This window comes from Spermophilus citellus (genome assembly GCF_964194105.1).
Source record: "Spermophilus citellus genome assembly, chromosome: 6".
Taxonomy (NCBI): Eukaryota; Metazoa; Chordata; class Mammalia; order Rodentia; family Sciuridae; genus Spermophilus; species Spermophilus citellus.
Window position 1 is genome coordinate 19,942,349 of NC_138187.1, and position 25,332 is coordinate 19,967,680.

Below are 25,332 nucleotides of genomic sequence, written 5' to 3' on the forward strand. Positions count from 1 at the left end.
GTTAACCATTTCCCAGTCCGTTCAGTGTCATTAAGTGAGTTCACCTTCTGGAAACTTCACTGCCCATGTCCAGTTTTCCGTCCTCCCAAGCTGCAACTCTCACCTGCCTCCCGGTGGGGCCCAGCACCGTCTGCCCACCCGCTGCCCAGTGCCCGGCGTCCCCTCGCACTCAGCAGCTGTCAGCCCGCCCCAGGCCTCTGCACACACTGTTTCCAAGTCCAGCGTGCCAGCGCGGTGCCCGTGGTCAGCCCAGGGCCTCTTCACTGCCACAGGCCCACACGGTCTCTCGCCCTCTGGCTGCACGCGCCTCCTGACCTGGGCCAGCCCCTGTCACACCCTGCTCTCGTGCCCCCTCAGCCGTCCTCCCTCCAGCCGAGATCCCCGAGGGCGGCAGCTGTGTTTCCCTCTGAGGTGGCCGTCTGGCTGACCGCGGAGTCTGACTGTGACCTGCCTCCTGCAGGCCACCAGAGGGAGAGGAGTCTGTCAGCCAAGCGGAAGGACAACCCCGAGGTCTTCATTCCCACCAAACCTGATCTGAAGCGGAACCCCCAGCCGCCCGCGGTGGCCCCAGACCAGGAGAGGGCCTGCTCCCGTAAGAGCTGGGGCCCCTGCGCGGGAGCCGGGCGGGAGTGGGGTGTGCCCCGTGGGGTTCCACCGGGGGACCTCGCCTTCCTGTTCTCCCTACCCTCCCTGCCAGGGCTGGGCTCGTCCGTTGGGGTCTCTAGAGAAACTCCCCAGTGACGGGGAGGGAGAAAGGCCCGGGTGGGTAGATGAGGGAGTTGTTCGTGCGGCTTCATTGTAAGTCCAGTCTCCAGGGTGGCTGTAGGGAGGGGAGCCGGGAGGAGGTCTGGCTGAGGGTGTGTGGAAGGATGGCACCCAGGCGCTGCTAGTTAACCCTACCAAAGCCCAGAACCCAACTATGTGGGAAGGCTGCCAACGTCAGACAAGACAGTCTAGGTGACAGCTATAAAGAGTGACTTTATGTGAAGGAGAATGTCAGCCATGTAACCGAGAAGGACAAAGGACGGTGGCCTTCAGGCACAACTGGATCCAGGCAGCTAAAACAGATCCGCAGTCTTCCTCTCTCCCTTGCTAAGTGCCTGAGAATGAAAGGCCCAAAGAAGTAAAGCGATTTGGGAGGCCGGAGCCTGCGGAATGGAATGGGGAAGCTGGGAATCGGCCGCGTCATGGGGCCTGGGCTCCTCATGTGGGTGGGATGGGGCCAGGTCTGCTCCAGCTGTGAAGGAGACTGGGCAGCCAGGTCCCCAGAGCTGGGATCTGTGCGTGGACAAGCCACCCAGGTCTCAGCCCCCAGAGGAGGGCTCTGGGCTCTGCTGGGTTCCACTTCCAAGGGGAGTGGCCCAGGGACTGCAGCAGCCAGACCCCAAGGGGCAGAGGTGGCTTCTTGGAAAGGCCCGGAGCCTGGGAGGAGGCCTGTCTGGGCCCCGAGGAAGGTAGAGCTGGGCGGCAGCCACGGTCAGCCAGTCAAGGTCCTGCAGTGGCGGGGCCACTTGGTGTCACCTTGGGGAGTGGTCCACTGTGAGAAAATCTGTGGGGTCAGCAGTAGGACTGGGGACAGGAAGCTGCCGTGAGAGCCGCTGGTGGGTCCTGGCTTGGCCCCCCAGAGGGTCTGGGAAGGAAAGAGGGGAAGGACCCCAGGCTAGGTGCGCGGCCGTCGGCCCTCCAGCTGCACCAGGGCTGGGAACGGGGCCGTCCCACGTGGTCACTGAGCCTGCCCAGCTGACTGCTCCCACCTGCTCTGCCTGCGCCATCTCTGCAGCCTTGCGCCCTGGGTTGGTTTCCAGGCTGTGTGACTTGAATCCCAGACACGTCGTCCTGCAGGTCCTGCAGCTGGAAGGCCAGGTTCCAGTGTCGAGGGCCGTCCACAGAAGGTCCCGGGGAGACCTGTCCCAGGTCCCTCCCTGAGCTCCTGTCGTCCTCAGCTTGTGGCCGCACAGCCCTGTCCCCGTGGTCTCCTCCCAGGGTGCACGAGTGTCCGTGTCCAGACACCCCAGTCATGACGACCCAGGAGTGCACTCCCCTTGAGCCATGTCCCCAGCCCTTCTATTTTCACTTTGAGACAGGGTCCTGCTAAGTTGCTGAGGCTGGCTTTGAACTTGGAATCCTCCCGCCTCAGCCCCCGAGTTGCTGGGATCACAGGTGTGCGCCACTGCACGTGGCCCTGATGACCTCATCTTACCTCGATCATCTGCAAAGACCCTATTTCCAACAAGGCCACATTCCCAGGAAAGAGGGTGAGGGTCTAACATCTGCTTAGGAGACTCGGCCCACCTGGTAACACCGGCCCTCACCCAGCCTGTGAGAAGCAGAGCTCAGCTAATCAGGATTAGTCCTTTCTCTAGAAAGCTCTCAGATGGTCTGACAGGTCACAGTTAGCATAAGTGCGAAACTTTAAAAATATGTGAGGACAGTTTTATATGTGCCTACGATGCACCTTATATGTGCTACGATGCACCTGTGAAAATAAATAGAAAAACAGCTGGGCGCGATCCCCGCACTCGGGAGGCTGAGGCAGGAGGATCATGAGTTCAAGGCCATACTCAGCAATTTAGGGAGGCCCTAAGCGACTCTGTGAGATTCTGTCTCAAAAAGAAAAACAAAAGAGGCTGGGGGTGGGGCCCAGTGGGTCAGCCCTCCCCCCCCCCCGTCCAACCCCCAGAATGAATGAACGAGTAACAGGTCGACCAGCAGAGTCCAGAAGGGGGAGGGGGACGTGGACAGAGCTGAGCATCAGAATGGAGAGGGCTTCGTTATCTGCTTTTCTGAACCCGTCACAATGCGCCCGCTGTCGTGTGCCTGCAGTGCACACTGAAAACTCTGTCAGATAAGTAAAAACAGGTGGTGAGATCAGGGTGACGGGAAACAAGAGTGGGAAGAGCAGAGAGGCCGGGGTGAGTGGTGACAGTCCAAGGTCACAGTGGTGACCATGGCCTTCCTGCCCCACTGTGGAGACGCTTGTGCTAGGACAGGAACGTGTGCGTCCCTGGGTGCACCTGGGAGGAAGCGGTCACTGGCTCCTGCTGGCCTTTGGTGGGAGAGTGGCTTGGCCCATCTGTCTTTCAAGAGGCCGCCGTGGGAGGTGGTGCACCCTCCTCCCGAGCACCTTTGGGGCCCAGCATTTGTCTCTTAAATACATTTGGCCAGGTCTAGAGAGCTGGGTCACTTAGAGGAACGCTGAGGTCCCTGCATTGTCACCTCCCTCTCTGAAAACAGGGTTGCAGAGAGCAGGTTCCAAGGGCAGCCACACAGGCAGGGGCCAGAGCCACCCTGGGGTCCCTCAGACGGGTGGTCAAGGGCAGCGAGATGCTTTGCAGACAGCCTCTCCTCTGGGGTGGGAAGGGTCTCGGCTCCCTGGTCGAGCCGGACGGAGCATTTGGCCTTGGCCAGAGTCTGGGTTGTGGGGAAGACATGTTTTTAAACCCTGGTGTCCTGCTGAGCGTCCCGGGATGGTCACACCAGAGGCACAAGGAACGGAGGCATCTTCAGAGAATCCCAAACAGATTCACCCTCTTGCAGGCAAACGTAATCTGCCGTGCTTTGACCTGGGTGAGGCTGTCTTATTTGGAAAAGTCTTTTGGAGGAGTATTGGGAATGGAAACCAGGAGGGCTTTACCAGTAAGCTGCGTCCCTAGTTCTTTTTATTTTTTATTATGAGCAGGGGTCTCACTGAGTTGCTGAGGCTGGCCTCAAATCTGTGATCCTCCTGCCTCAGCCTCCCCAGTCCCTGAGATTGCAGGTGTACACTACCATGCCCAGCCAGCTGTCTTTTTCTGGTGTGTGTAAAGCTAGACTTTTTTCTATCTTCCTAGTAAATTGAACATTTTCTCATTACATGTTCTCTCTTATTACTCTAGGAACGCTTTTTGCCTTAAAGTTAACTTCGTCTGATACAGACATATTACAGCTTTCTTTCGGTTACTGTTTACGTAGTCTGTCTTTTTTCCACCCTTTCAGTTTCTGACATTCTGCATCTTTATGTTAAGGTTTGTCTCTTGTAAACAGCCTGTAATTGGCTTTTACTTTTATCTTGTAACAGTCTGTGTGTTTTAATGGGAGCGTTTAGTCCATTTACGTTTAATGTAATTGCTGATGTATTGAGTTTAAATCTCCTGTCTTATTTCTACTGTTTATTTGTTCCACTTGTTTTATGTTTGTCTTTTTCTCCTTTCTCACCTTCCTTTGAGCCAATTGCCTTGTGTTATTCCTCTTCTCCCATCATTAGCTTGTGAGTTACAAGCCTTTCATTATCTTTCTGGTCATTACAGAGACCACAGCGTGTTCCTGACTTGCTTAGTCGGTTCTGATCAGCGAGTTCGCCGCTCCCCTCCCCCACCCCCCACAAGGCCTGGCTCAGCTCCACCTGCTCCCTCCATGTAGATGGTGTCCTTGTGCATTCTAATGCCACCTAGGTTTCAGCCCACGAGACCTCGTCATTGTCATCGTCATTAGTTCATGCAGTCGGTGGCGACTGGATTTGCCCACACTGGTGACCTTTCTAAACCAGTCAGTCTCTGCCGGCTACTTGCTGGTCACCCTGCTCTCAGGCTGCAGCCCTGTCTGTCGTACGCCCAGCCAGGCTCCCCAGCCTCCTGGCTCTTTTGCTCAGGATCATCAGCACCTGGAGGGGAGGCCTGGGGTCGGCTCACCTCTCTGGTCCCTCGTTCTCGCAGCTCTTGACCCTGTCACTCTTCACAGCCCTCTTAACTCCGTGTCATCAGATCTCTTTTTCCCCAACATATCTGTATGTTATTTGGTCCAGTTTTTTGTTGCTGTTGTTTGTTTGTTTGGGGTTTTTTTTGTACTGAGGTTTGGACCCAGGGGTGCTTTACCACTGAGCCACGTCCCCAGCCCTTTTTACCTTTTACTTTGAGTCAGGGTTTCACTAAGCTGTTTAGGGTCTTGCTAAGTTGCTGAGGCTGGCCTCAAACTTGCGATCCTCCTGCCTCAGCCTCCAAGTCGCTGGGATTACAGGTGAGCCCCACCACAACCTGCCGGCCCACGCTTTCTAGGGGTAGAAGGATTCGTTTGAATTAGGTGCCTCCCCTTCCAGAAGTATAACCTGTGGCCCGTCCTCTTCAAAGAGTTGTTTCTCCCCTGCCCCTTTTCCCTGGCCAGTGCCACATGATTGATTTTGTGTGGTGCTGCCAGTCCATGGTGGCCTTCCCCTCCTTCAGTGTGACTGTGTCATTGTAATGAAAGGGCCTCTTGTCCCATATTGTCCCGTCTCCACCATCAACCTTCCAGGAAACAAATATGATCTCCTTCCAGAGATCCGTGGCTTCTGGAAGGTGCAAGAATATTAGTGTTTAATGTAGAAAGTTGACTGTCGGGGTTTTCAGGGTCCCAGGGAGGCGATGTGTCTGAACCACTGTTCCCCAACAAGCTGCCAGCCGCAGAAATGAAGTAGCCTCTTAGTGCGAGTGGATCAGAGGAAGCAGGCAGGTTGTAGTTGGTGTTCAGTTGGAAAACCTGCCGCAGGAAGACGGTTATATCAGATCCAGAGTCTCATGTTAGTCAATGTTCATTAACAGCAAGTGACAAACTGGCCTAAGTCACAAAGAAAGATGCATTGCCCACAGACCTAAAAAGGCCAGGACTATAGATCTAGCCTCAGGCACGGTGGGATCCAGGTGCTCAGAAAATATGGCCAGGACGGTTCCTTCATCACTGACCTGTTCTCCTCCAGTCCAGAGGTTCTCAGGCCTGAACTGCATTGGAGTCACTTGTGAGTCCTTGGGCCCGAGTTCCAGTTTCTGACTCAGTGGGGCTGGGGCAAAGAGTAGCATTTTAACTCCTAGCCAGTTCTTATTGACCCTGATGTTCGGGAACCACATCTGGGGTCATGGTCAGCCGGTATTTCACTGTGGCCAAGGCACCCGGGCTTCCCTATCCCTCTGCAGCCCTGGTGGGGAAGAGTGTCTCCCCACTTCCACCCCCGTCGCCAGCGAGACTGTTAGACAGCTCTTCCCTCTGTGGCTAAAGGACCGGCCAGCACAAGTGGAGAGGGGGAAGTGTGTGTTCAAGGGTCACGGTTTCCAAGGTCTCAGTCCATAGAGAGCAGCTCCATTCCTCGGGGCTCGAGGGAGGCAGGGGACATGTTGGAGGAAGAGTGTGGCAGAGGGAGCAGCTCCGTGGTGATCAGGCAGCAGAGAGACTCCACTCGCAAGATACAAATATGTACCCCAGGCCACGTCCCCAAGGCCCGCCTCCCCCCGCCTCCCCCACCCTTCAGCTACCACTCAGGTAACCCCCTCGGGGACCAGCCCACTAACTGGCCAAGACCCAGAGCCCAGCCCTTTCTCCTCTGAACCTTCTCGCAGTGTCTCACACGTGAGCTCTGGGGGACCCCTCACCTCCATACCAGAGCAGGGATGTGGGTCTGTCCTGACCCAGGCCTGGCCAGAGGGGAGGTCAGATCAGACCCACCCAAAGACCAAGCCAAGTGGGCCCAGAGCGCTTCCCCAAGGAGACCCGGGCGTGCGGAGGCCCCTGGGCCAGGAAGACAGAGGCACAGGGTCCCTGTTTCCCCCCAGCATCGACCCCAGGGGGCTTTGCTGTGAGGTAGTCACAGTGGGGACCTGAGCTTCCCAGCCACCATGCCGGAGAAGTCCCTGGTCCGTCATAGAAGTCAGGTTGGATATCGGCCGCTCCTGGTGTCTCGCTGCTCGAGCAGCTGCGCTGTGGATACTTCAGGGAAGGACACTGTTCAAGGTCATGGAGTCCTCAATCTCAGAGCCAGGCTGGGGAGCCAAAGGACTGTCACATCCAGGGGGAACGGGAACCACTTCGTCCAGGGGTCTTGGTTGTCTTCCCTGAAAATCAGGAGCCATCCCGGGCTCAAGAAGGACCAGCACGGGCTGGGGTACAGTCTGTCCAGCGTGCGGGAGACCCTGGGTTCCATCCCCAGCACCACAGAATAGATAAACAGACAGATAGGTAAAGAGTGGCCAAGGGACAGGACAGGCCTGCCGTGGAGAGCCCAGAACACGATTCAGAGGCAGCCTTGACAAGCCAGGGAGTCACCTCACCGTCACCCGAGAGCCCTGGCTTCAAGCCGCAGCCCTTTATGACCACGCAAGGGTCTGCAGGCGGGTTCCGAAGTGCGGCAGGTGGCTGGGCTGGGTGGACCCGTGGCCTCCCCTCACCCTGGGCCTGGCAGCTGGTGTGGCCTGAGGACCTCAGCAGGGACCGTCCCCGGGCAGTGGCAGAGGACAGGCCCCAGGGTGTGGGCACCCTTGTTCTCTGCTTGGCCCTGATGGCTAATGTGTGGCCACAAGGAGAATCAGCAGGCCAAGTCCAGCTAGGGCAGGAGACTGCCTGCCTTGACAGGAAATCCCGGAAATCCCGTGGCGACGTGGCGCGCGCGGCTGGGAGGAGCTGGGGCCATCTGTTCCCAGGGTCTGTTCCACCTTGAGAGCAGGGCGCCCACCAGTGCTGAGCCTCAGGGTCTTGGGGCGTCATCAGGGCCCCTGGGTGCACCTTCCCTTCCCGCCCTCCCTGTGGGTTCTGGAGGTGAGTGCAACGTCACAGGCCGACAGCTGTCTTCCTGGACCTCTTGCCGCGCAGAGCAGGGTGGTTTCCTGGGCGAGCAGTCGAGGGCAACCAAGGAGGGCGCCCTGGGGAAGCCGGACACGGGCGCCTGTGTAACTGGGCACGCCACGCACCCTGGCCACGGTTGCCAATTGGAAAGGCGGGCCAGGCACACAGCTCTCCAAGAGATGCCGGGGATCCCAATTTTCAGGTGGATTTGCTTCTGTATTTTAAAAAAAGCTCGGCATCTATTTCCAGTTTCTTACAGAAGCAGTAAAAGGCAGCAAGGGTGGCGCACCTGTACCCAGCGACCCAGGAGGCTGAGGCAGGAGGAGCCCCTCAATACCAGCCTGGGCAACTCGGCGAGACCCCATCCCAAAATAAAAAGGGCTGGGGAGGGAGCTCAGGGGTAGAGCCCCCGGATCCCAGAACCAATCAATCGATCCATCCGTCAATCAAATAAAAGTCGCGCAACATCTGGAGGCGGTTTCTGCCGCGGCCCGTTGGTTTGTGGTCACTGAGCCTCGTTCTCAGGTTTAACATTTGCTATTTCAGTGGGTTTCCAGTGACCCCCAGGGTCCCTTGCATGTGGTAAAACATGACTTTGTAGTGACCCTGAATTGAGCTTTGGAGTCACGGCTGGCCAGGGAGCAGGTCACTGGCTGGGGAGCCCCAGGCTGCCTGTGGCATCGCGCATCTTGTCCCTGGTAAATCTCCCGAGGTGACGGGGCTTCTGGTTCTCTGCGAGACAGAAGGGGGCAGGCGCCAGGGAAGCGGGGAAGGTGGGTTATGGGAAGGGGAGCTCTGGCCAGAAAGGAGCAGCTTGGGATAAATTAAACGTGCAGTTTGGCTTCTGCTGGGCTCACGTTCACAGGGTGAGTCAGTCCTCCGTCCTCGAGATCTATGGTGAGAATAAATCCCCGCCACGGGCGCTCAGGCCAGCCTCAGCAGTGAGCGATGAGACCGTCAAAAAGAGTTAAAAGGCGGTCACCCTGGCGCCGTGGGAGGGGGCGGGCGGGAAGCGCCAGCCGCTGGGGAGAATGGGATCTGGGAACTGGGCCCCGTGTGTGTGCGCGCTGAGGGGGGAGCACAGGGACGGCTGCAGAGCTGACCTTCACTGGGAGGAAGGATGATTTGATTTTGAGTGTTTTCTTAGCATCATAGGACTCAGAGGGCACGGGCAGCACCCATGACCCCGTCACTGGGGAGGAGCGTCCCCCACGTGAAAGACGCCTGGGGCACAGGGGCTTGAGCAGGTGAACCGGGTCCCCGGGGAGAAGATGTCCCCAGAGCATGCTTTCCAGGCAGAGCTGGGCGCAGGCCTCGGGAGGGCAGGACAGCACCCCTGCCGGGTCCCCACAGTGGGCCTCCACCCACCTGGGCGCACTGTGGCTCCCAGCCCCAGGGCTCGCGCCTTGGCCAGTGCTGGGGGCCACGTGGCTGTGTGGGGGCCGATTTTGTCAGCGTGCTTACAGGAAATGGGCACGGAGCTCTGCCTTTCGGACCCGCTGGTCCTGGCGCCGCGAGCTTCCCTCCAGCGCTGGCGTCTGCACCACCCACGTCGGGGCGCTGGCTTTGCTCAGCTGGGTACGCGAGCTCCGTCCCTTCTGTCGGCAACCTCTGCAGGCCTGCCGGGCCGGGCCTGAAGGGGACAGCCTGCTTCCGCGGTGGTCACGGGTCTCAGATTTACAATCCCTGGAACGGAAGTCATTTCCCATCCTTGCATTTGGCAAAAGCTCTAATGCCAGATGCCAGGGAGGTGACAGTAAGAAGACGGGTATGACCTCATGACGTGCTTTGCCTGGGGGGGCCGATGGACTTCAAGCCCCCCCCCCCCCCGAGAACCAAGCCACAATCTGAGCCCCACTCTGGTTGCCAGCCTTCCTTGCCCTGGCTTCCCGGCCCCCGCATGCCGAGCTCTGCTGGCCGCAGGGCCTTGGCACCTGCTCTGCTCTAGGGGTGGAGCAGCCTCCCCATGTGTGTACTCACAGGGCTGTCCTCCTCCCTGACCAGGCATCTCGGATGATGGATGCGTCCTCGCCCATCATCTCTAGCCCTTGACCCTGTCTCTGTAAAGCCATGTACCTGCTGCCACCTCTGTCACCCACACCCAAAGCAGTGTCTCCCCCATCCAGGAAGCGCATGGGGGTGCAGATGGAGGGCCTCTTCCTTTCGGGGACCCCATCTCTGTCTTGGCCACCCTGGGCCAAGGTGAGTTTAGGCTTCAGGGCTTTGCACCTCTCGCCCCAGAGAAGGTCAAGGCTGTGGTCTCAGCTTCTCTCCCACCTCATCCTGTCCTCCCAGCTCCTTCAGGGACCTGATCCTTTCCCCACGAGGGACAAGGTCCCCGTGTGGCCCTCACCACCGACCACCCCCCAGGCTCTCCTCACGATGATGACCCTGCACAGATTTCAAATTCTAGCTTTTCTTGGAAAACAAAAAACACTGGGCAGTGGGGGAGGTCAGAACTGGGTGTGACCAGCTGAAGCTGGGGGGTGGCACGTGTCCTGTGCCTGTGGCTCCTGCCTCAGGTCCCTGGGCGATTCGTCCTCACGCCCGCTCCTGGGTGCTGGGACAGTCGCTCAGCTGTCCACAAGAGCCCCTGTCCCCGTGAAGCCCGTGCCCTGCTGTCCTGGAGCCAGCCTGGACATGGCCTGTGTGCCTCCTGCCTGGGACACAGACGCCATCAGTGCCTCGGCCAGTGCCACTCGGCTTTTATGATCGACACGGACTTCCTTACGGGGCGCAGGTGGTCACTCGGTCACGCGCAGGCCGGTGGTGAGCACTGTGGTCTGCACTCAGACACACGCCTGCGGCTTCACACCATGCCTCCTGTCTGTGTGCTGAGACCCTCGGCTCCCAGCCGTGTGGTGTGTGTGACAGGCTGTCGTCAGCTGGAGCGCCACTGTCCTCGAGCACACAGGTGCTCACCCGCCCAATGGTATTCAGTCCCCGTTTTCCCGCCTCTCTCTGCCCCCCCCCAGTCACCTCTAGTCTACCCTCTACTTCTGTGTGACCAGTCTTTTTAGTTTCCACAAATGAGTGAAGACGGGTGGCCTTTCTGTATGCGCCTGGCTTATGTCACTTGGCACGATGCCCTCTGTCCCATCCATGTTGCCACAAACGACAGGATGTGTCCTTTCTGATGGCTGAACCACAGTCTGTTGTGTAAACACTTTTTTTTTTAAATCCGTGCGTCCCTCAGTGGACACCCACGTATTTGGTGACCCGTGTGGTTGGTGGCCTGCGTTGGCTCTGGCCGTGGCTGCTGTGGCTGCAGGCGTCTCTGCCATGAGGCTGCCACGGGCTTTGGGGGGATCCAGACAGGGATGCTGGTCGAGGCGAGCTGTGCTGTGAGTGGACTAAGGGCCACTCTGCTGTTGTCTGACGGCTGGGGTCATTTATATTCCCACCCACGGTCTGTACGAGCTGCCCTCCCCAAATCTGTGCTGCCCTTCATTCTTGTTTGGTCATTTGTGGTCGTTCTGACGGGTGAGGGGACAACTTATTGGGGGTGTTCTGTTTTTGTTTTTGCTTTGGTGCTGGGGATTGAACCCAGGGCTCTCAACCCCTAGACCTCATTCCCAGCCCTTGTTTGTACTTTAGCTAGAGACAGGGTCTCACCAAGTTGCTTAGGGCCTCAGTACGTTGCTGAGGCTGGCTTTGAACTCGTGATCCTCCTGCCTCAGCCTCCTGCACTGCTGGGATGACAGGTGTGTGCCACCGTGCCAGGCCCCTATGTCATTCTTGATGTTGCTCCTTGAACCCTCCCTCAGATGGAGGTCCTAACCAGGGTGCAGCAGGGGAGTCGGGTGCCTCCAGGGAACCCTCTCATCAGCAGCCAGTGGTGTGCGGAGCTGGACACCGAGGACAGCGTCCTCAGCTCGCTCTGTACCAGCTCAGTACACACAGTCGGGGGAGCTGGTCCCCGGACATGCCCCCGGCAATGCCAAACAGCATGTGCACTGTACTAGGTCTTGTCAATCATCTAGAGATGATTTGGAGTACAGGGGAAGGTCAGGGAGTCATATGCAGACACTGCCCTTTCTGCACTGGGCTGGCACATGCTCAGATTTTCTAATGTATGTGTACATTTTTTCAAATTTACTTGTTTATGTTTTTTTTTCTAATCATCTGAGTTTAAGTGTAGCCATCATTCCCGCTCATGCCTGAACACTGCGGTCTGTCTCTCCGGGAACGTGTCTCATTGCCACAGTCGGCTTAGGAAATTCAGTGTTTAACATTCGCAAGACACTGTGACCCGCGCCACCCACCTCAGGTGCCTCCACCTGCCTCGAGAACATTCTTTACAGCAATCTTGTTCCCACCGCCTTCCCACCCAGGGCCACCGCCGCACCACGTGCCTGTCTGCCTCCTGGTCCCCTTTGCTGAGGATGGTTCTCCGGCTGGCTTTGTCTCTGGCGACCTTGACATTTTTGGAGAGGACCAGCCAGTCATTCAGAGAATCTTCCTGAGTCTGGTCTAATAGATTCCGAGCTGCGCTCCGAGAACCTGATCCAAAGCAGCGCCCTCCTGTTTTCTTTCCCCAGGACCCAGCAGCCGTCGAGAGCGACCGCTGTCAGCAACCCGCAAACCTGTGTGCACCTCCGCGGACCCCGAGGAGGCTGCCTCCGAGGTGCTGCGCGCCATCCAGGTGGAGAACGCCGCCCTGCAGAGGGCGCTGCGCGGCAGGAAGGCCCCGCCCACCGGGAAGGCCCCGCCCACCGGCCCGCAGGTGCCTGCGAGGGGGCGGGGCCGGGCGGAGCCGGGCGGGGTCTGAGCGGCAGCTGGAAGAGCTGTGGGGAGAGAGGCCCGCGGCCTCCCTGACCTGGGACAGTCCTCCCCGCCCTGCCAGGCCCCAGTTTACCAAGTTCTTGCAGCTTTTTGCCCATTTCTGGAAGCCCCGGGGGCAGATCTGCCTTCGTTGTGGCTGATCTCCTGGCAAGCCCTGGCTACCCGGGACCAGGGTTGCAAACAGCGGAGTCGGTGAAAGGACGTCGGCCACCAAGCTCGGGCTCTCTGCAGATCTCGTCCCCCGAGCCTAAGCCCCACAGGCTCCCAGGGTCCTCCCTGCTCCCCTTGTTCACGAGCCTCCCTGGCCTTGAGCTGCTAACAGGGGGGCCATGGGGGTCCTCAATGCGCATGTCCCTGCTCAAAGCCCGTTTCTGTCTTTTCCACCAAGAGCCTTGTCCCACTTGGTGCCCACAGTGACCCTGAAACAGGCAGGGCAATCGGTTAGCCCTGGTGGCCACTGGCCCCTGGCGGAGCAAGGTGGCCTGCTCAGATGGTGGCCCAGGTCTGCCTGGCTTTACCCACCACCACTGCTGCCCAGGCTCCCTCGGCCGTCAGGGGACACTGTTGTCCCTTCCTGGGGCTGTGCTCCGCCCACACTGTGTCTGGGGGTCTGGGGCCTCTGCCCCTCTGCCTCTTCTGTGAGTGAAGAGTGTCTGGTGATGACTTTGTTCTGATCTCACGTCGTGTGATGGCATCTTCCCAGGATGCCGAGGGGCCACCAGCAAAACCGTGGAGCAGTCTGCTGACCGCCAAGGAGGAGGCCGCTGAGGTCAGTGGGTGAGCCGAGCCAAAGCTCCGGGGGCCCGGGGCTGCAGGGCCTTCCCTCCCACGGCCAGCAGGGCCTCTGCACCCTGCCCGCTCCACAGTTGGGGGTCTGGGCCTGGAGGGGCGGATCCAGGGTTTCCACTGGACTCCGCCTGCTTTGCCCTGGACACAGCTGGAGTTCCATTGAGATAGAAAGGTTTTTGGTTTCTTTGAGGGGGTTGAACTCAGGGGCATTTGGCCACTGAGCCACACCCCCAGCCCTATTTTGTGTTTTACTTAGAGACAGGGTCTCACTGAGTTGCTCAGGGCCTCACTGTTGCTGAGGCTGGATTTGAATTATGATCCTCCTGCCTTGGCCTCCCGAGCTGCTGGGATGACAGGCGTGGGCCACGGTGCGCAGTGAAATAGAAATATTTGATGTGAGAAAGTTTCCAGTAGCTCACTGAAGCAGTTGCCCCAGGAACCCCCAGATAGGAACACGGGGCTTGTGGGGGTGGCTCTGGGTCGGCCAGCCCTGGCCACTGTCACATTGCAGGCCTTTTCCTGTCTCCAGGGCAGGACGATGGCCTGAGGGGCATGTGCCTTTGACAGTGGCCGGTGGTCTCGGCCAGGAGTGTTGCGTGGACGTCTGTTAATGGACTGTTTCCCTCCTCAGCTACCTCCCAAGGCCCTGGTGACCAGCAGTCCTGAGCCCCCGGGGACGGCAGCGGGAGCCAGAGCCGTGGACCAAGCCATTGACAGAATCGGCCTCTGGGGAAGCAGGTACAGAGGGGGGCGGCTCCCAGGACTTACCGCCCTGGTTCTCCTTGCCACTCCCTGTCATGCCAGGTCATTTGAAAGTGACACTTTAGACCGTACCCTCCTTCTGCACCCATCCAGCCCAAAGCCCCAAACTGGCCTGACTTCTTTCAGGCAAGTGACTCTCAGCCTGCTCCCCTGGTCCCCAGCTGTGTAAACAGCCTTCTCAAGGTTGCCACGGACCTGGGGCCAAGGTGGCCCAAGCAGTGTCCTTGGAAACTCCTTTTCTCTGTTCAAGTTTGTTCAGGTAGAGCATTTGCCCCTTATCTTGTAGCGTCAGGTTTTGAAATTGTCATGTTTCATTATCAAAACAAAGGCTTCCCTTAATCTTCAGAAAGATGCACCCCCTGGGGCCTGGCACAGCCGTGGCACACAGGCACGCACCCAGGGCTGTCTTGTAGGGTTGTGTGTGTTGCAGACTGTGCAAAAGCCAGGTCAGAGGGTGCCTAAATCCCGCCTGCATGCCGGTCACCAAGCAGCCCCGAGCTGAGACTGCGCCCGTGCAGAAAGGGGAGGGGGCGCTTCCTCTTTTCAAAGGAGGAATTTATTAGCAAAGCTGTGTGGCCCCAGGTCTGCGCATGCCCAGGGGGCTCCTGTTTATAACTTGTCAAAAAACGGAAGAGGCTCAGGGCAGAGCCGTCCCTTCCTGTGAGCTTCTGTGGACCCAAATGGAAACCTGGCTGTGCTCTGTGGCGGCCATAAATAAGAGCTGAGTCTGCCCGTGCAGAGGCCTGGCCGCGAGGCTGGGGGCACTGGCGGTCCATTGTGGCGGCCATGCACCCCGAGTCTTTCTCCACCACAAGACCCTCCTTGCTGCCCGGACTTGGGGGTGCTTGGCCTTCAACAGCTCAGTGGGGAGTGACCGGCCCCCTCTGCTGGGTCACCTTTGTCCTCCGAGATGAGGGGAGCAGAGCGGTCTCTGTAAAGGGCTAGACAGGAAGGCCTGTGACCTGGCCGTTGTTTTGGCGTTGTGTGGTTTGCTTTAATGTGACTGAAAGCATGAAACCTTCCTTAGCTAGTGGATCACACGAAACAGGCCACACCTGAGTTCAGCTGAACCCTGCTCTTGAGTCTTAGTGAGTTCCCTGTCGGCTCAGGAGGCCAGCCCAGGAGGCCAGCCCAGGAGGCCAGCTCAGGAGGCTAGCTGGCTGCACAGCTCTGCTCCAAACGGCGTCTCCAGCTGGGCTCTGATGTCCTCGCTGATCATAGAGCTGTTACAAAGGAAGAGACAGGGATGTGCTCTGTGTGTCTCTGTCCCTGCCTACGCCAAAACAAATCCCATTTCAGACAACAGCAGAAGCTTCTGGAAGTCCTGCAGGCCATCGAGAGTGACTCCGCCCATTTCAGCGGGATTGTTGTTTCAAGCAAGGAGCGAGCCCAGGACCCAGAGGTGAGAGCCGGGCAGAGACTATCACTGCCTCCCTGAAGGCTGGGGGGAGCCCAGAGACCACTCATTCCTAGGCGGTGGGATTCCTCTGCTGGTGGCCACTGAGCATCTCCGCCCGAGTCCCCCTGTCCCCTCCTCCCCAGCACAGTCCTACGCATGACTGGGCAGTGGAAGCAGAGAAAGCAAGGTGTGGGCCAGAAGTTTCTGGAAGGAAGTCTGTCCGTGCAAGAGGAAATATAGAGAGCCCGTGAGCCCTAGGAAAATGCCCCACGCTGCCAGTGATCAAGACGTGCAAATTAGAGCCACCCCAACACCCATCTGGTAGCTGCACTGGCCAGTTATTGTTGATGACAGGTGATCTCCAGGGCCCCCAAGGTGACACTGAGCCCCGCCTGCCGTGCCTTGCTGATGGCTGTGTGCATGGATGGCACTCTCCCAAACAGCAGAGCGGCCAGGTGCAGGGAGAGCCTTGGAAAGCCCAGCAAGCCCACCTCCTCCCCCGAGGAGACCACCCAACAGAAATAAAGAGCCTGGCTGGGTGTGGGGGCCCACGCCTGTCATCCTAGCAGCTTGGGAGGCTGAGGCAGGAGGATCTCGAGTTCAAGGCCAGCCTCAGCAACAGCGAGGCACTAAGCCAGTCAGTGAGACCCCATCTCTAAATAAAATACAAAATAGGGGCGGGGCCTGGGCTCAGTGGTTGAGTGCCCTGAGTTCAATCCCTGGTACCCCCTACCCCCCCCCCAAAAAAAAAAAAAAAGAGCGAGCCTGGCGCAGAGCTGTCTGCAGAGAACCGTCATAGGGTTAGGGTTAGGGTTAGGGGTTAGGATGAGGGGTTAGGGTGAGGGTTAGGGTTAGGGGTTAGGGTTAGAGTGAGGGTTAGGGTTAGGGGTTTGGGTTAGGGTGAGGGTTAGGGTTTAGGATTAGGGTTAGGGATTAGGGTTAGGGTTAGGGTGAAGGTTAGAGTTAGGGTTAGGGTTAGGGTTAGAGTGAGGGTTTAGGGTTAGGGTTAGAGTGAGTGTGAGGGTTAGGGTGAGAGTGAGGGTAAGGGTGAGGGTTAGAGTGAGTGTGAGGGTTAGGGTGAGAGTGAGGGTAAGGGTGAGGGTTAGGGTAAGGGTTTAGGGTTAGGGTTAGGGTTTAGGATTCAGGTTAGGTTTAGGGTTAGGGTTAGAGTGAGAGTTTAGGGGTTAGGGTTAGGTTTAGGGTTAGGGGTTAGAGTGAGGGTTAGGGTGAGGGTGAGAGTGAGGGTGAGGGTTAGGGATTAGGGTTAGGGTGAGAGTGAGGGTGAGGGTTAGGTTTAGGGTGAGGGTGAAGGTTTTGGGTTAGGGTTTAGGGTTAGGGGTTAGGTTTAGGGTTTGGGTGAGGGTTAGGGTTTAGGGTTAGGGTGAGGGTTAGGGTTAGGGTTAGGGTTAGAGTGAGGGTGAGGGTTTTGGGTTAGGGTTTAGGGTTAGGGTTTAGGTTTAGGGTTAGGGTGAGGGTTAGGGTTAGGGTTTAGGGAAACGCACAGAAATAACCTGTGTCTCCTGAGGATGGGGCTCACCAGGAGAGTGTGGCGTATCCACACGATGCCAGGCCCCAGGACAAGCTGTGGTCAGGAGCCTCAGGTGGACATATTTAGCGGTTACGTTCACCGCCGCAGGTGACGGTCATCCTCACCAACTTCGATGTGAGCCCAGGCTGGAGCCTGGTCACGTCCACAGCAGGACAGCGAAGCACAGGGTGGCAGATAGCGCAGGGTTCTTTCTCTTCTGTGCAGAAGGTGCATGTCCCACCACGTCCCTCTGCCCCTGGGCTTAACTTGTCATGGAAGGTACACGGGCAGGGTTGCTGGGGCCGGAACTGCAGGGCCCCTGTATGTGTCCCCTCGTCCCCACACGTCCTCTGCACCTCTGAGCTCCACCCCCACGGTGCCAGTCCCAGCTCTGCTGTCCCCGAGGTCCATGGGTAGCTGGGGCAGCGCCCCCACCCTCTCCGACCCACTGTCAGGAGTGCGCCCTCCACAGAGCTGAGCCTGGCAGGTGGCATGACACTGGCCAGGTGCCCCCCTGAGCCACTCCCTCCTGGGTGGCCCAGAGGACAGCACACACTGATTCTCTGGGCCCGTAGGGATCAGAAAGGGTCAGTCCCTGTGTCCTTCATGGCTGAGCAAAGAGAGGGGTGACTTTTCCACAGGAAAATCAGGTGGTCTCCGCGAGAGGGCAGCGGACAGCAGGGGCCAGCGCTTCCCGGCTGCTGTCCCCGCGGCTCCCCCAGGAGGGATCCTGCATCAGACAACAGAAGGCCCAGGTGCCAGACTGACGGGTGGTGACGCCTCCTTAATTAACAGACCCTCCGGCAGCCTCGTTTAGAAGCTCAGCTCGGGAGTTGGCACCTTCTAGACGGCTCCGGGCGGGAGGTCCCGCAGCCCCTCTGCGGGCAGCCGTCCTTCCATCTGGCCCCGCTCTCTGCCACCAGCACCTCCCAGACTACTCACAGGGCCCTGGATGGCTCCAGGCTCATGCCCTGCCAGTCCCCCAGTCAGACAGCCCTCAGCTGGGCCACCCTGCAAGCCCAGGCCTCGGCCCCAGGCAGGGGAGAAGGAGGCTGAGGAGCGCTGTGGCTGACCGCCGAGCTGACCCAGACGGGCCTCCCCCGTCTCCATCTGCTTTCCCATTCCTGCTGCGTGGCGCTCGGCGGCCAAGCCCACGCCGGGAGCCCTAGCACGACTCGCTGGCTATTAATTAAAAACACAAGTGGGGGGCAGCCGCCGCTCCCTGGGGCCTGCCGCTCCTGCTCGCGGGGCCGCGAAAGACACGGTGCCAATTAACAGAGGGCACGCGTGCGCAGGGAAAGCGCCATTTTACGAGTGACTGATCCCAGGCGACCAGCGCTGCAGTCGGCCCGAGGGCCAGGAGAGCCCCCGGCTGCCCGCTGTGGGTGGCGCTCACGCAGATGGCGGCCCTCAGCCTGCCCGGGAGAGCGGCCTCAGAGTCCCTGGGGGACAGTGTGAGGGAAGGGGGGCCCGGGGCCCCGTGCCGTGGTGTCCTGCTCAGCCTCCTGTGGGCCCCGCTCTCCTGGCCACCTGGGCCTCGAGGGGCTGGTCTGAGGCAGCGTCGGGGCTGCTCACTGAGCCGCCTGCCCAGGCCACCAGGGCAAGGCACAGACGCGGTGGCTTCGACAGTAGCTGATTTTCTCGCGTTTCCGGAGACCACAGGTCCAAGGTCAAGGAGTGGGCAGGGCTTTGCTCGGTGGGTACAGCTGGCCCCTTCTCACTGTCCTCACGGTCACTGCAGTGTGACCCGGCCAGATCCCTCCCCCTATGAGGACAGCAGTCACACTGGACTGGGCCCACCCTCATGGCCCCATTTTAGTTTCATTACACCCCTTTCTCCAAGCAGAGTGTCCTTCTGAGATCTGGCGAGCCTGCCTAGGGACGGGGAGACGTGCCTGGGGCAGATGAGTGGGCCTTTGGACTCCACCAGGAGCAGGGACCCCACCACTGACCTCCATTCCCAGTCCTTCCTGCTCTTGATCAGGAGACTGAGTTTTGTTTATTGGCTGAGGGCCTCACTAAGTGGCGGAGGCTGGCCTTGACCTGCAGTCCTCCTGCCTCAGCCTCCCAAGTCACTGGAATTACAGGCCTGGTCCACTGTGCCCGGCCGACAGGGATGGTTTCAGAACATTTCTACTTATTGGCAAACCTTAAACACAGTGCTCACCAAGCGCGGGGAACACACTCATCATCTTTTATTTTGCTGTTTTAGTTTGGGGCCCTGTTGGACATGGAGCCTGGGGACGCACATGTGCTAGGCAAGTGCTGGACCACTGAGCCACAGCCTGGCCCTGTCCCTGCATTTTAAATGCTGTGCAAATCCAGTTCATGTCCCCTGCCTAACAGTCGGGGTAGCAGACCGCCATCGTCATTATTTTAGTCGTACAGGGACACGAGACCTTTATTTTATTTATTTATTGTTACGTGGCGCTGAGGATCCAACCCTGGGCCTCGCACGTGGGAGGCCAGCACTCTGCCACTGACCGTCAGCCCAGCCCTGCCCCGGGGTGCTGTCCTCACGGTAAAGACGGGGAACTGAGACCCTGAGGTCAGTGTCCTTGCCGAGGCCCTCCCGAGGGGCAGATGGACGCGGGCCGCGGTGTCTGAGCCTTTGGCGTTCTCTTTCTCTTCCTGAAGGACAACTGGAGGATGGCGCCAGGGGACATGGGCGATGCCGTCTGCGTGACCATGGAGATCCTGTCCACCTGGGGCAGCGTGTCCCGGGTGGGCCTCACGGAGGTCGAGTTCTTCGACGTGAGCAACACAAAGCTCTACGTGTCCCCTCACGACGTGGCCGTCCAGAGCTCCGGCTCCCCAGGGGATCTGGGCAGTCTGGTCAACAGGAACTTAGCGGTAAGTGGACGCCACCGGGGTCGGCGCCTGGCTGTGGGTTTGGGGTTTCCTCTGCCCTCGTGACTGGGCTGGGTGTCCTCCCTGGGCCGAGGGGGGAGGCGTGGCCTGGGGCCTGTGGCACCTCCTGGCCCCGCCCACCCTGCCCCGGTTTCCCTGGGAGACACTGAGCCCTTTCATCCTCCTCCTGTGGTCCACAGTCACCTCCAAGCTCAGGGCCTCGGGGGTCATTAGTGTCCTGATGTTGTAGATGAAGAGCTGCGGCTTAGAGAGGGGCCTGGACGGGGCCCCAGGCAGACAGCGTGGTGGGGGGGGGGAGCCCACCAGGCCCACCTCCTGCAGACCCACCCAGGCCTGGGGCGCACATCCCCCAGGGCCTGCCCCCAGGTCCTGTCCCCCAGGTCCTGCCCTTATCCTGAGGTACCCCATACCCCAGGGCCTGCCCCCCAGGGCCTGCCCCCAAGGCCTGAGGTACCCCATACCCCCAGGTCCTGCTCCCCTAGTTCTGGGGTACCCTACCCCCCAGGTCCTGCCCCCAGTCCTGGGGTACCCCACCCCCCAGGTCCTGCCCCTCAGTCCTGGGATGCCCCACACCCACCAGGTCCTGCCCCTCAGTCCTGGGATGCCCCACACCTCCAAGTCCTGCCCCCCAGGCCAGGGGTGCCCCACCCCAAGGTCCTGTCCCCTGTCCTGGGGTGCCCCACACCCCCAGGTCCTGCCCCCTGTCCTGGGGTGCCCCCCCAGGTCCTGCCCCTCAGTCCTGGGATGCCCCACACCTCCAGGTCCTGCCCCCCAGGCCAGGGGTGCCCCACACCCCCAGGTTCGCCCCCCCAGTCCTAGGGTACCCCACCCCCAGGTCCTGCCCCCTGTCCTTGGGTGCCCCCCCAGGTCCTGCCCCCAGTCCTTGAGTGCCCCCCCTGGTCCTGCCCCCTGTCCTGGGGTACCCCGCCCCCAGGTCCTGCCCCCAGTCCTGGGGTACCCTGCCCCCTGGTCCTGCCCCCAGTCCTGGGGTGCCCCCCTGGTCCTGCCCCTCAGTCCTGGGGTACCCCCCCAGGTCCTGCCCCCAGTCCTGGGGTACTCCACCCCCAGGTCCTGCCCCCAGTCCTGGGGTACCTCACACCCCCCAGGTCCTGTCCCCTGTCCTGGGGTACCCCACACCTGGTCCTGCCCCCTGTCCTGGGGTACCCTGCCCCCTGGTCCTGCCCCCTGTCCTGGGGTACCCCGCCCCCTGGTCCTGCCCCCTGTCCTGGGGTACCCCACCCCCAGGTCCTGCCCCCTGTCCTGGGGTGCCCCACACCCCCAGGTCCTGCCCCCAGTCCTGGGGTGCGCACTGACTCACACCCGACGCTCAGCGCCTTCCTGTCCCTTGGAGAGCTGAGGTCTGAGCACTGGCCTTTCCCCGTCCTGTCACTTCCACACTGGACACGAGACCGAGAGCCAACACAGTGGCCCTCGCTGGCAGTCCCAGCACCTCGGAGGAGAGGCACAGGATGGCATGAGCCTGGGAGGTGGGGGCAGCCCGGGCAGCACGGCGGGACCCTGTCCCAACATGAGAGATGGACAGAGGGTGGAGGGACCCTGAGCTGAGCTGAGCTGGACGGCAGCCACGTCGCCCCCCTGCTGTCCCTCTGCTGTCCCTCAGCGTCCTTCGTGATCATGTCCGGGGGAGTCCTGAGAAACAGAGTTCCCCACGGGCGGGGGCTGGGTGGGGAGGGGACGGGTGTAAATTCCCTCCATGGACGTGCGTCTCCCTCCCCTGATTATCATTTTCTCAGTGTTCACTTCCCGTGGTGGGTGGCTCAGTATCTTTATTCATGTTTCTTTGTGGTGCTGAGGGCGGAACCCAGCGCCTACGAGGGCTAGGCAGGCCTGGCCACTGAGCCCAGCCCCAGCCCTAGGCCAATATTTAAAAGCAAGTTCATTTCACGTCTTGTGAGTGCCAAGGCCAAAGGGGATGCCCTCCTGGTCATGCCAGGGCCCCCGCGGTATCTGAGACGCTGAGCTCGGGGGTCTGGTCTTTAGGGGGTGGACAGCAGCAAACGAGGTTCAGCTAGAGAGGTGCCCAGACTTGAGGGCTTGCTAGGAAGTCCTGGTGTCCCCAGGGAGACTGTCCTGCCTCGGCCTCTGGGTAGAGCGGTCCTGTGTCTCCAGCCTGGCCTTGGGGGGGACACACAGTCACGAAAGGGGTGCTGGGGAGGGTGGCTGGGTGGGCTGGTTAACTTGTCCCCAGGTTGCTCTGTGGAGGTGTCCAAAACCCAGAGGGACACCAGTGGACTGCCCAGGCCAGAGGCAGGTGCTTGGGCTCAGCTCTAGCCAGATGCCTGCAGGGCGGGGGGACCCTGTGGACAGGTGGACATCTGTGCGCAGCTGGGCACAGCTGCGGGGGGTGGGAGTCGAGCCTCTGAGCCCCTCCAGACCAGCAGCAGGGAGGGTGCAGCTGCTGGGCCTGGAGCAGCCCTGGCCGGTCCCCACACCCCGTCCCCACGCCCCTGGGCAGCAGGCAGCGGGCCCTGGAAGCCTGCAGCTGGCCCAGACTGCACCCGGGCCATGTGCCGCCCGGCTGGGCTTGATGGGACCAGTTGTGGCCCTCGCTGTCCTGCCCCTCTGTCCCCAGAGGCGATGGGCTTTGCCATGTGGTGGCCGAGGGGACGCTGGTCTGTGGCCTCGATGGGTTTGGGTTATTTGTTGGGGTCACTGGGGTTGGGACCCAGGCAGCTGGGCCAGCCTGACTGCTGGCCCTCTGGACCCGCTGAGGGGGGCTGGTCCTTCCTGCTGTCCCCGGAGCTGGAGGCCTGCCAGGCCTGGGCCATCAGGAACGTGTCTCACTGGCGTGTGCCACCACAGCCTGGTGACCCCCCACGAGCCTTACAGTGGCCCCCGGGTACCGTGAGGAGCCCCGGGGAGGAGGGACCTGCCCAGGCGCGGCAGAGTCTGGGGGCGGGAGGGGCCGGGCGTGCTGCAGCCCTGGGCAGCCAGGCCCAGGAGGCCCCTCCCTCTGCGCCTCACCTCTCCCTGGCCACACCAGATGCACGGCTTCAGGGTGACTCCAAATCTGTGCCCCAGCCTGGCCCCTCTGAGTGCCCAGCATGGACGTCCCCCACCAGCGGGTAGCTCCTCGGGGCAGGCGTTAGGCCTCAGACTCTGAGATCAGAACCTAAGTTCCAGTTCCTCTGCACATGTCCCCCGTCTTGTCCCCCCCACTGTTCCTGTGCTCAGTAAATGGCATCTCTGTCCACCCAGGTCCCCAGGCCCACCACCCAGAGCCTTCAAATACGCAGATGTCCTATGAGTCTGTGTTTATTTCCAAATAAAGAGTTTTGTGGTCTTTTAACCCAGGGATTGAACCCAGGGTCGCTTAACCACTGAGCCACGTCCCCTGCCTTTAAAATATTCTATTTAGAGAAGGGCCTTTCTGGGTTGCTTAGGGCTTCACTGAGTTGCTGAGGCTGGCTTTGAACTTGTGATCCTCCTGCCTGAGCCTCCTGAGCCGCTGGGATTACAGGTGTGCACCACTGCATCTGGCAAAAAATATTTTAAATGAACGTATTCATTTAAAAAACTTGAACATGAATGTTAATTAGTGGAATTGTTCATAATAGCCAAAATATAGAAACAACCCAAACCAACATCGACCGATGGACAGATGGTAAAACATGGTTTGTCACTACAGTGGAATATTATGCAGCCGTAAAAGGAGTGGAATGTTAACACAGGCTGTGATGTGGCTGAGCCTCACCTGCTCAGCAAGTGAAAGAATCCAGACGTGGAGGCCACGCGTGATTTTACTTACACAAAGTGGCCACAACAAGCAAATCCATAAAGACAGAAAGCCGTGAGTGATCGCCAGGGACTGGAGAGGCCAGAGTGGAAAGTGACTCCTAATGGGGACAGATTTTCTTTTTCTAGTGCTGAAAATGTGCTGGGAAAAGATGGTGGTGATGATTGCACAACCTTGTGAATATGCTAAAAAAAAAAAAAAAAACACCTGAATTCTACACTTTTAAATTGTGAGTTTGGGCTGGATGGCACACACCTGTACTCCCAGCAATTTGGGAGGCTGAGGCAGGAGGATCACAAATTCGAGGCCAGCCTCAACAATTTAGCAAGACCCTCTCTCAAAATCAGAAGGGTCGGGGGTGTGCTCAGTGGTGGGGCACGTGTGCAAGGCCCTGGGTTCAGTCCCTAGTGGGGGGGGCGGGGGGCTAAGTCAGACCCAAGGCCTCCCACAGTACGTGGCCTTTCTGGGACTGGCTTGTTTCCCGCCCAGCGTCCCTGCGCGTTTCTGTCCTGGAAAGCATGTGGCTCCTGTGCTGGCAGATCCTGAGACTCGTCGGTCCCCTTCCTCTCGTCCTGCGCCCAGCAGGGACGCGGCACTTGGTGGGCAGGTACCGGGGCCTGTCCACCGCCCTCACCCTCCCGTGTCCACACGTGGCCTGCGTTTCCCTCCTCGGGTCCCTTTTGGGCCTAAGCCTGGAGGTGGGACATTGGCGGCCCAGAGCCGTGGGGTCCCGGCTGTGCCCACGCCCTGGGGTTTCAGGAAGTGGCCTGATCCTTGGGCCGCCCACTTTCTTACCCCAGCTGGCGCCTCCCCCCATGGACAGGACACGCAGAGGCCCCTTGCTGACGGCCCAGGGCTGTCCACGGGTGGATGCTCTTGGACTCTGAAGGCCAAGGTTCCCTCTGGGCCCTCCCGCTCTCCCACCCACTGACAGGAAGGTGACCCCGGGGCCAGGGGTCAGCCTGCCATCTCTTCCTTTGTCAAGTGAGCACAGTGACCCACTTCGGGCCCCGGCCCCAGGAAGGACCTAGAGTGGTCCCTGGGGTTTTGGGATCGTGACCTCCGCGGCTGCCCGGGCACTGACAGTTCTTGCCCAGCTCAAGGAACTGGCCAGAATAAGTCAGAGCCCCTTGAACTCGTCTCTCCCCCTTAGCAAAGGCCACCTCCTCCCTCCTGAAGGGCACCACTGTCACCAAAACAAGTCCCCTGTGTTCTGCCCCACAGCTGGAGCCTGGGCCTCCGTCTCCTGGGGGCAACAAGGCCCAGGACCAGCTGTCCTCCTGCCTGGCCCTGTCAGCCACAGGCCCGTCCCCTGGTGATGGGGACTCTGGGAGATGGTCCCAATGCAGGGCGATGCTCCTCTTAGGAAGAGGGACCCCAGGCAGTGTCAGGCAGGCCGAGGGCTCCGATCAGACCTGCTGGATCCGCTCAGCCTCTAAACCAGGACTCCAGCCCGGTGCCTGTGGGCCCCGCAGGACACAGGAGGGCAGTGAGGCAGTAGGGAGTGGTGGGGACTGTGGCGAAGTCCTGGCTCCAGGGCGTGCACGGGTCCCGGCGGTGGCCTGAGCTACCACCCAGCCCAAGTCTGCAGAGAAGTGGAATATGGCTCTTGGGGAAACTCCCCGTCTATTTTCTGGTACCTAGAATAGAACCCGGGGGGTGCTTACCCACTGAGCCCCATCCCCAGCCCTTTTAAATCTTTTTTATGTAGAGACAGGGTCTCCCCGAGTTGCTTAGGGCCTCCCCAAATTGTCTAGTCTGGCCTTGAACTTGAGATCCTCCTGCTTCAGCCTCCCGAAAATGTCCCCCTTTTTAAGAACTGGTGATGAAATTTGTTCGGTCACATTCCCTGAGCCATCCCGCACCTCTGCCGGCCCGGCC

General features: G+C 59.8%; 1 protein-coding gene across 4 annotated transcripts in view; it reads left to right on the forward strand.

Moving 5' to 3' along the window:
* Nucleotides 1-25,332, forward strand: part of KATNIP (katanin interacting protein) — a 144,661-nt gene that overhangs the window by 75,442 nt on the left and 43,887 nt on the right. For 3 of the 4 annotated variants that reach the window (XM_081298363.1, XM_081298362.1, XM_081298365.1), the window contains 6 exons: nucleotides 461-592; nucleotides 12,102-12,286; nucleotides 13,049-13,114; nucleotides 13,766-13,872; nucleotides 15,196-15,298; nucleotides 19,461-19,676. In XM_081298363.1, coding sequence (XP_081154489.1) covers nucleotides 461-592; nucleotides 12,102-12,286; nucleotides 13,049-13,114; nucleotides 13,766-13,872; nucleotides 15,196-15,298; nucleotides 19,461-19,676 — 809 coding nt within the window. The remainder of the gene's footprint in view (nucleotides 1-460; nucleotides 593-12,101; nucleotides 12,287-13,048; nucleotides 13,115-13,765; nucleotides 13,873-15,195; nucleotides 15,299-19,460; nucleotides 19,677-25,332) is intronic. The other variant, XM_081298364.1, reaches the window with a different exon arrangement.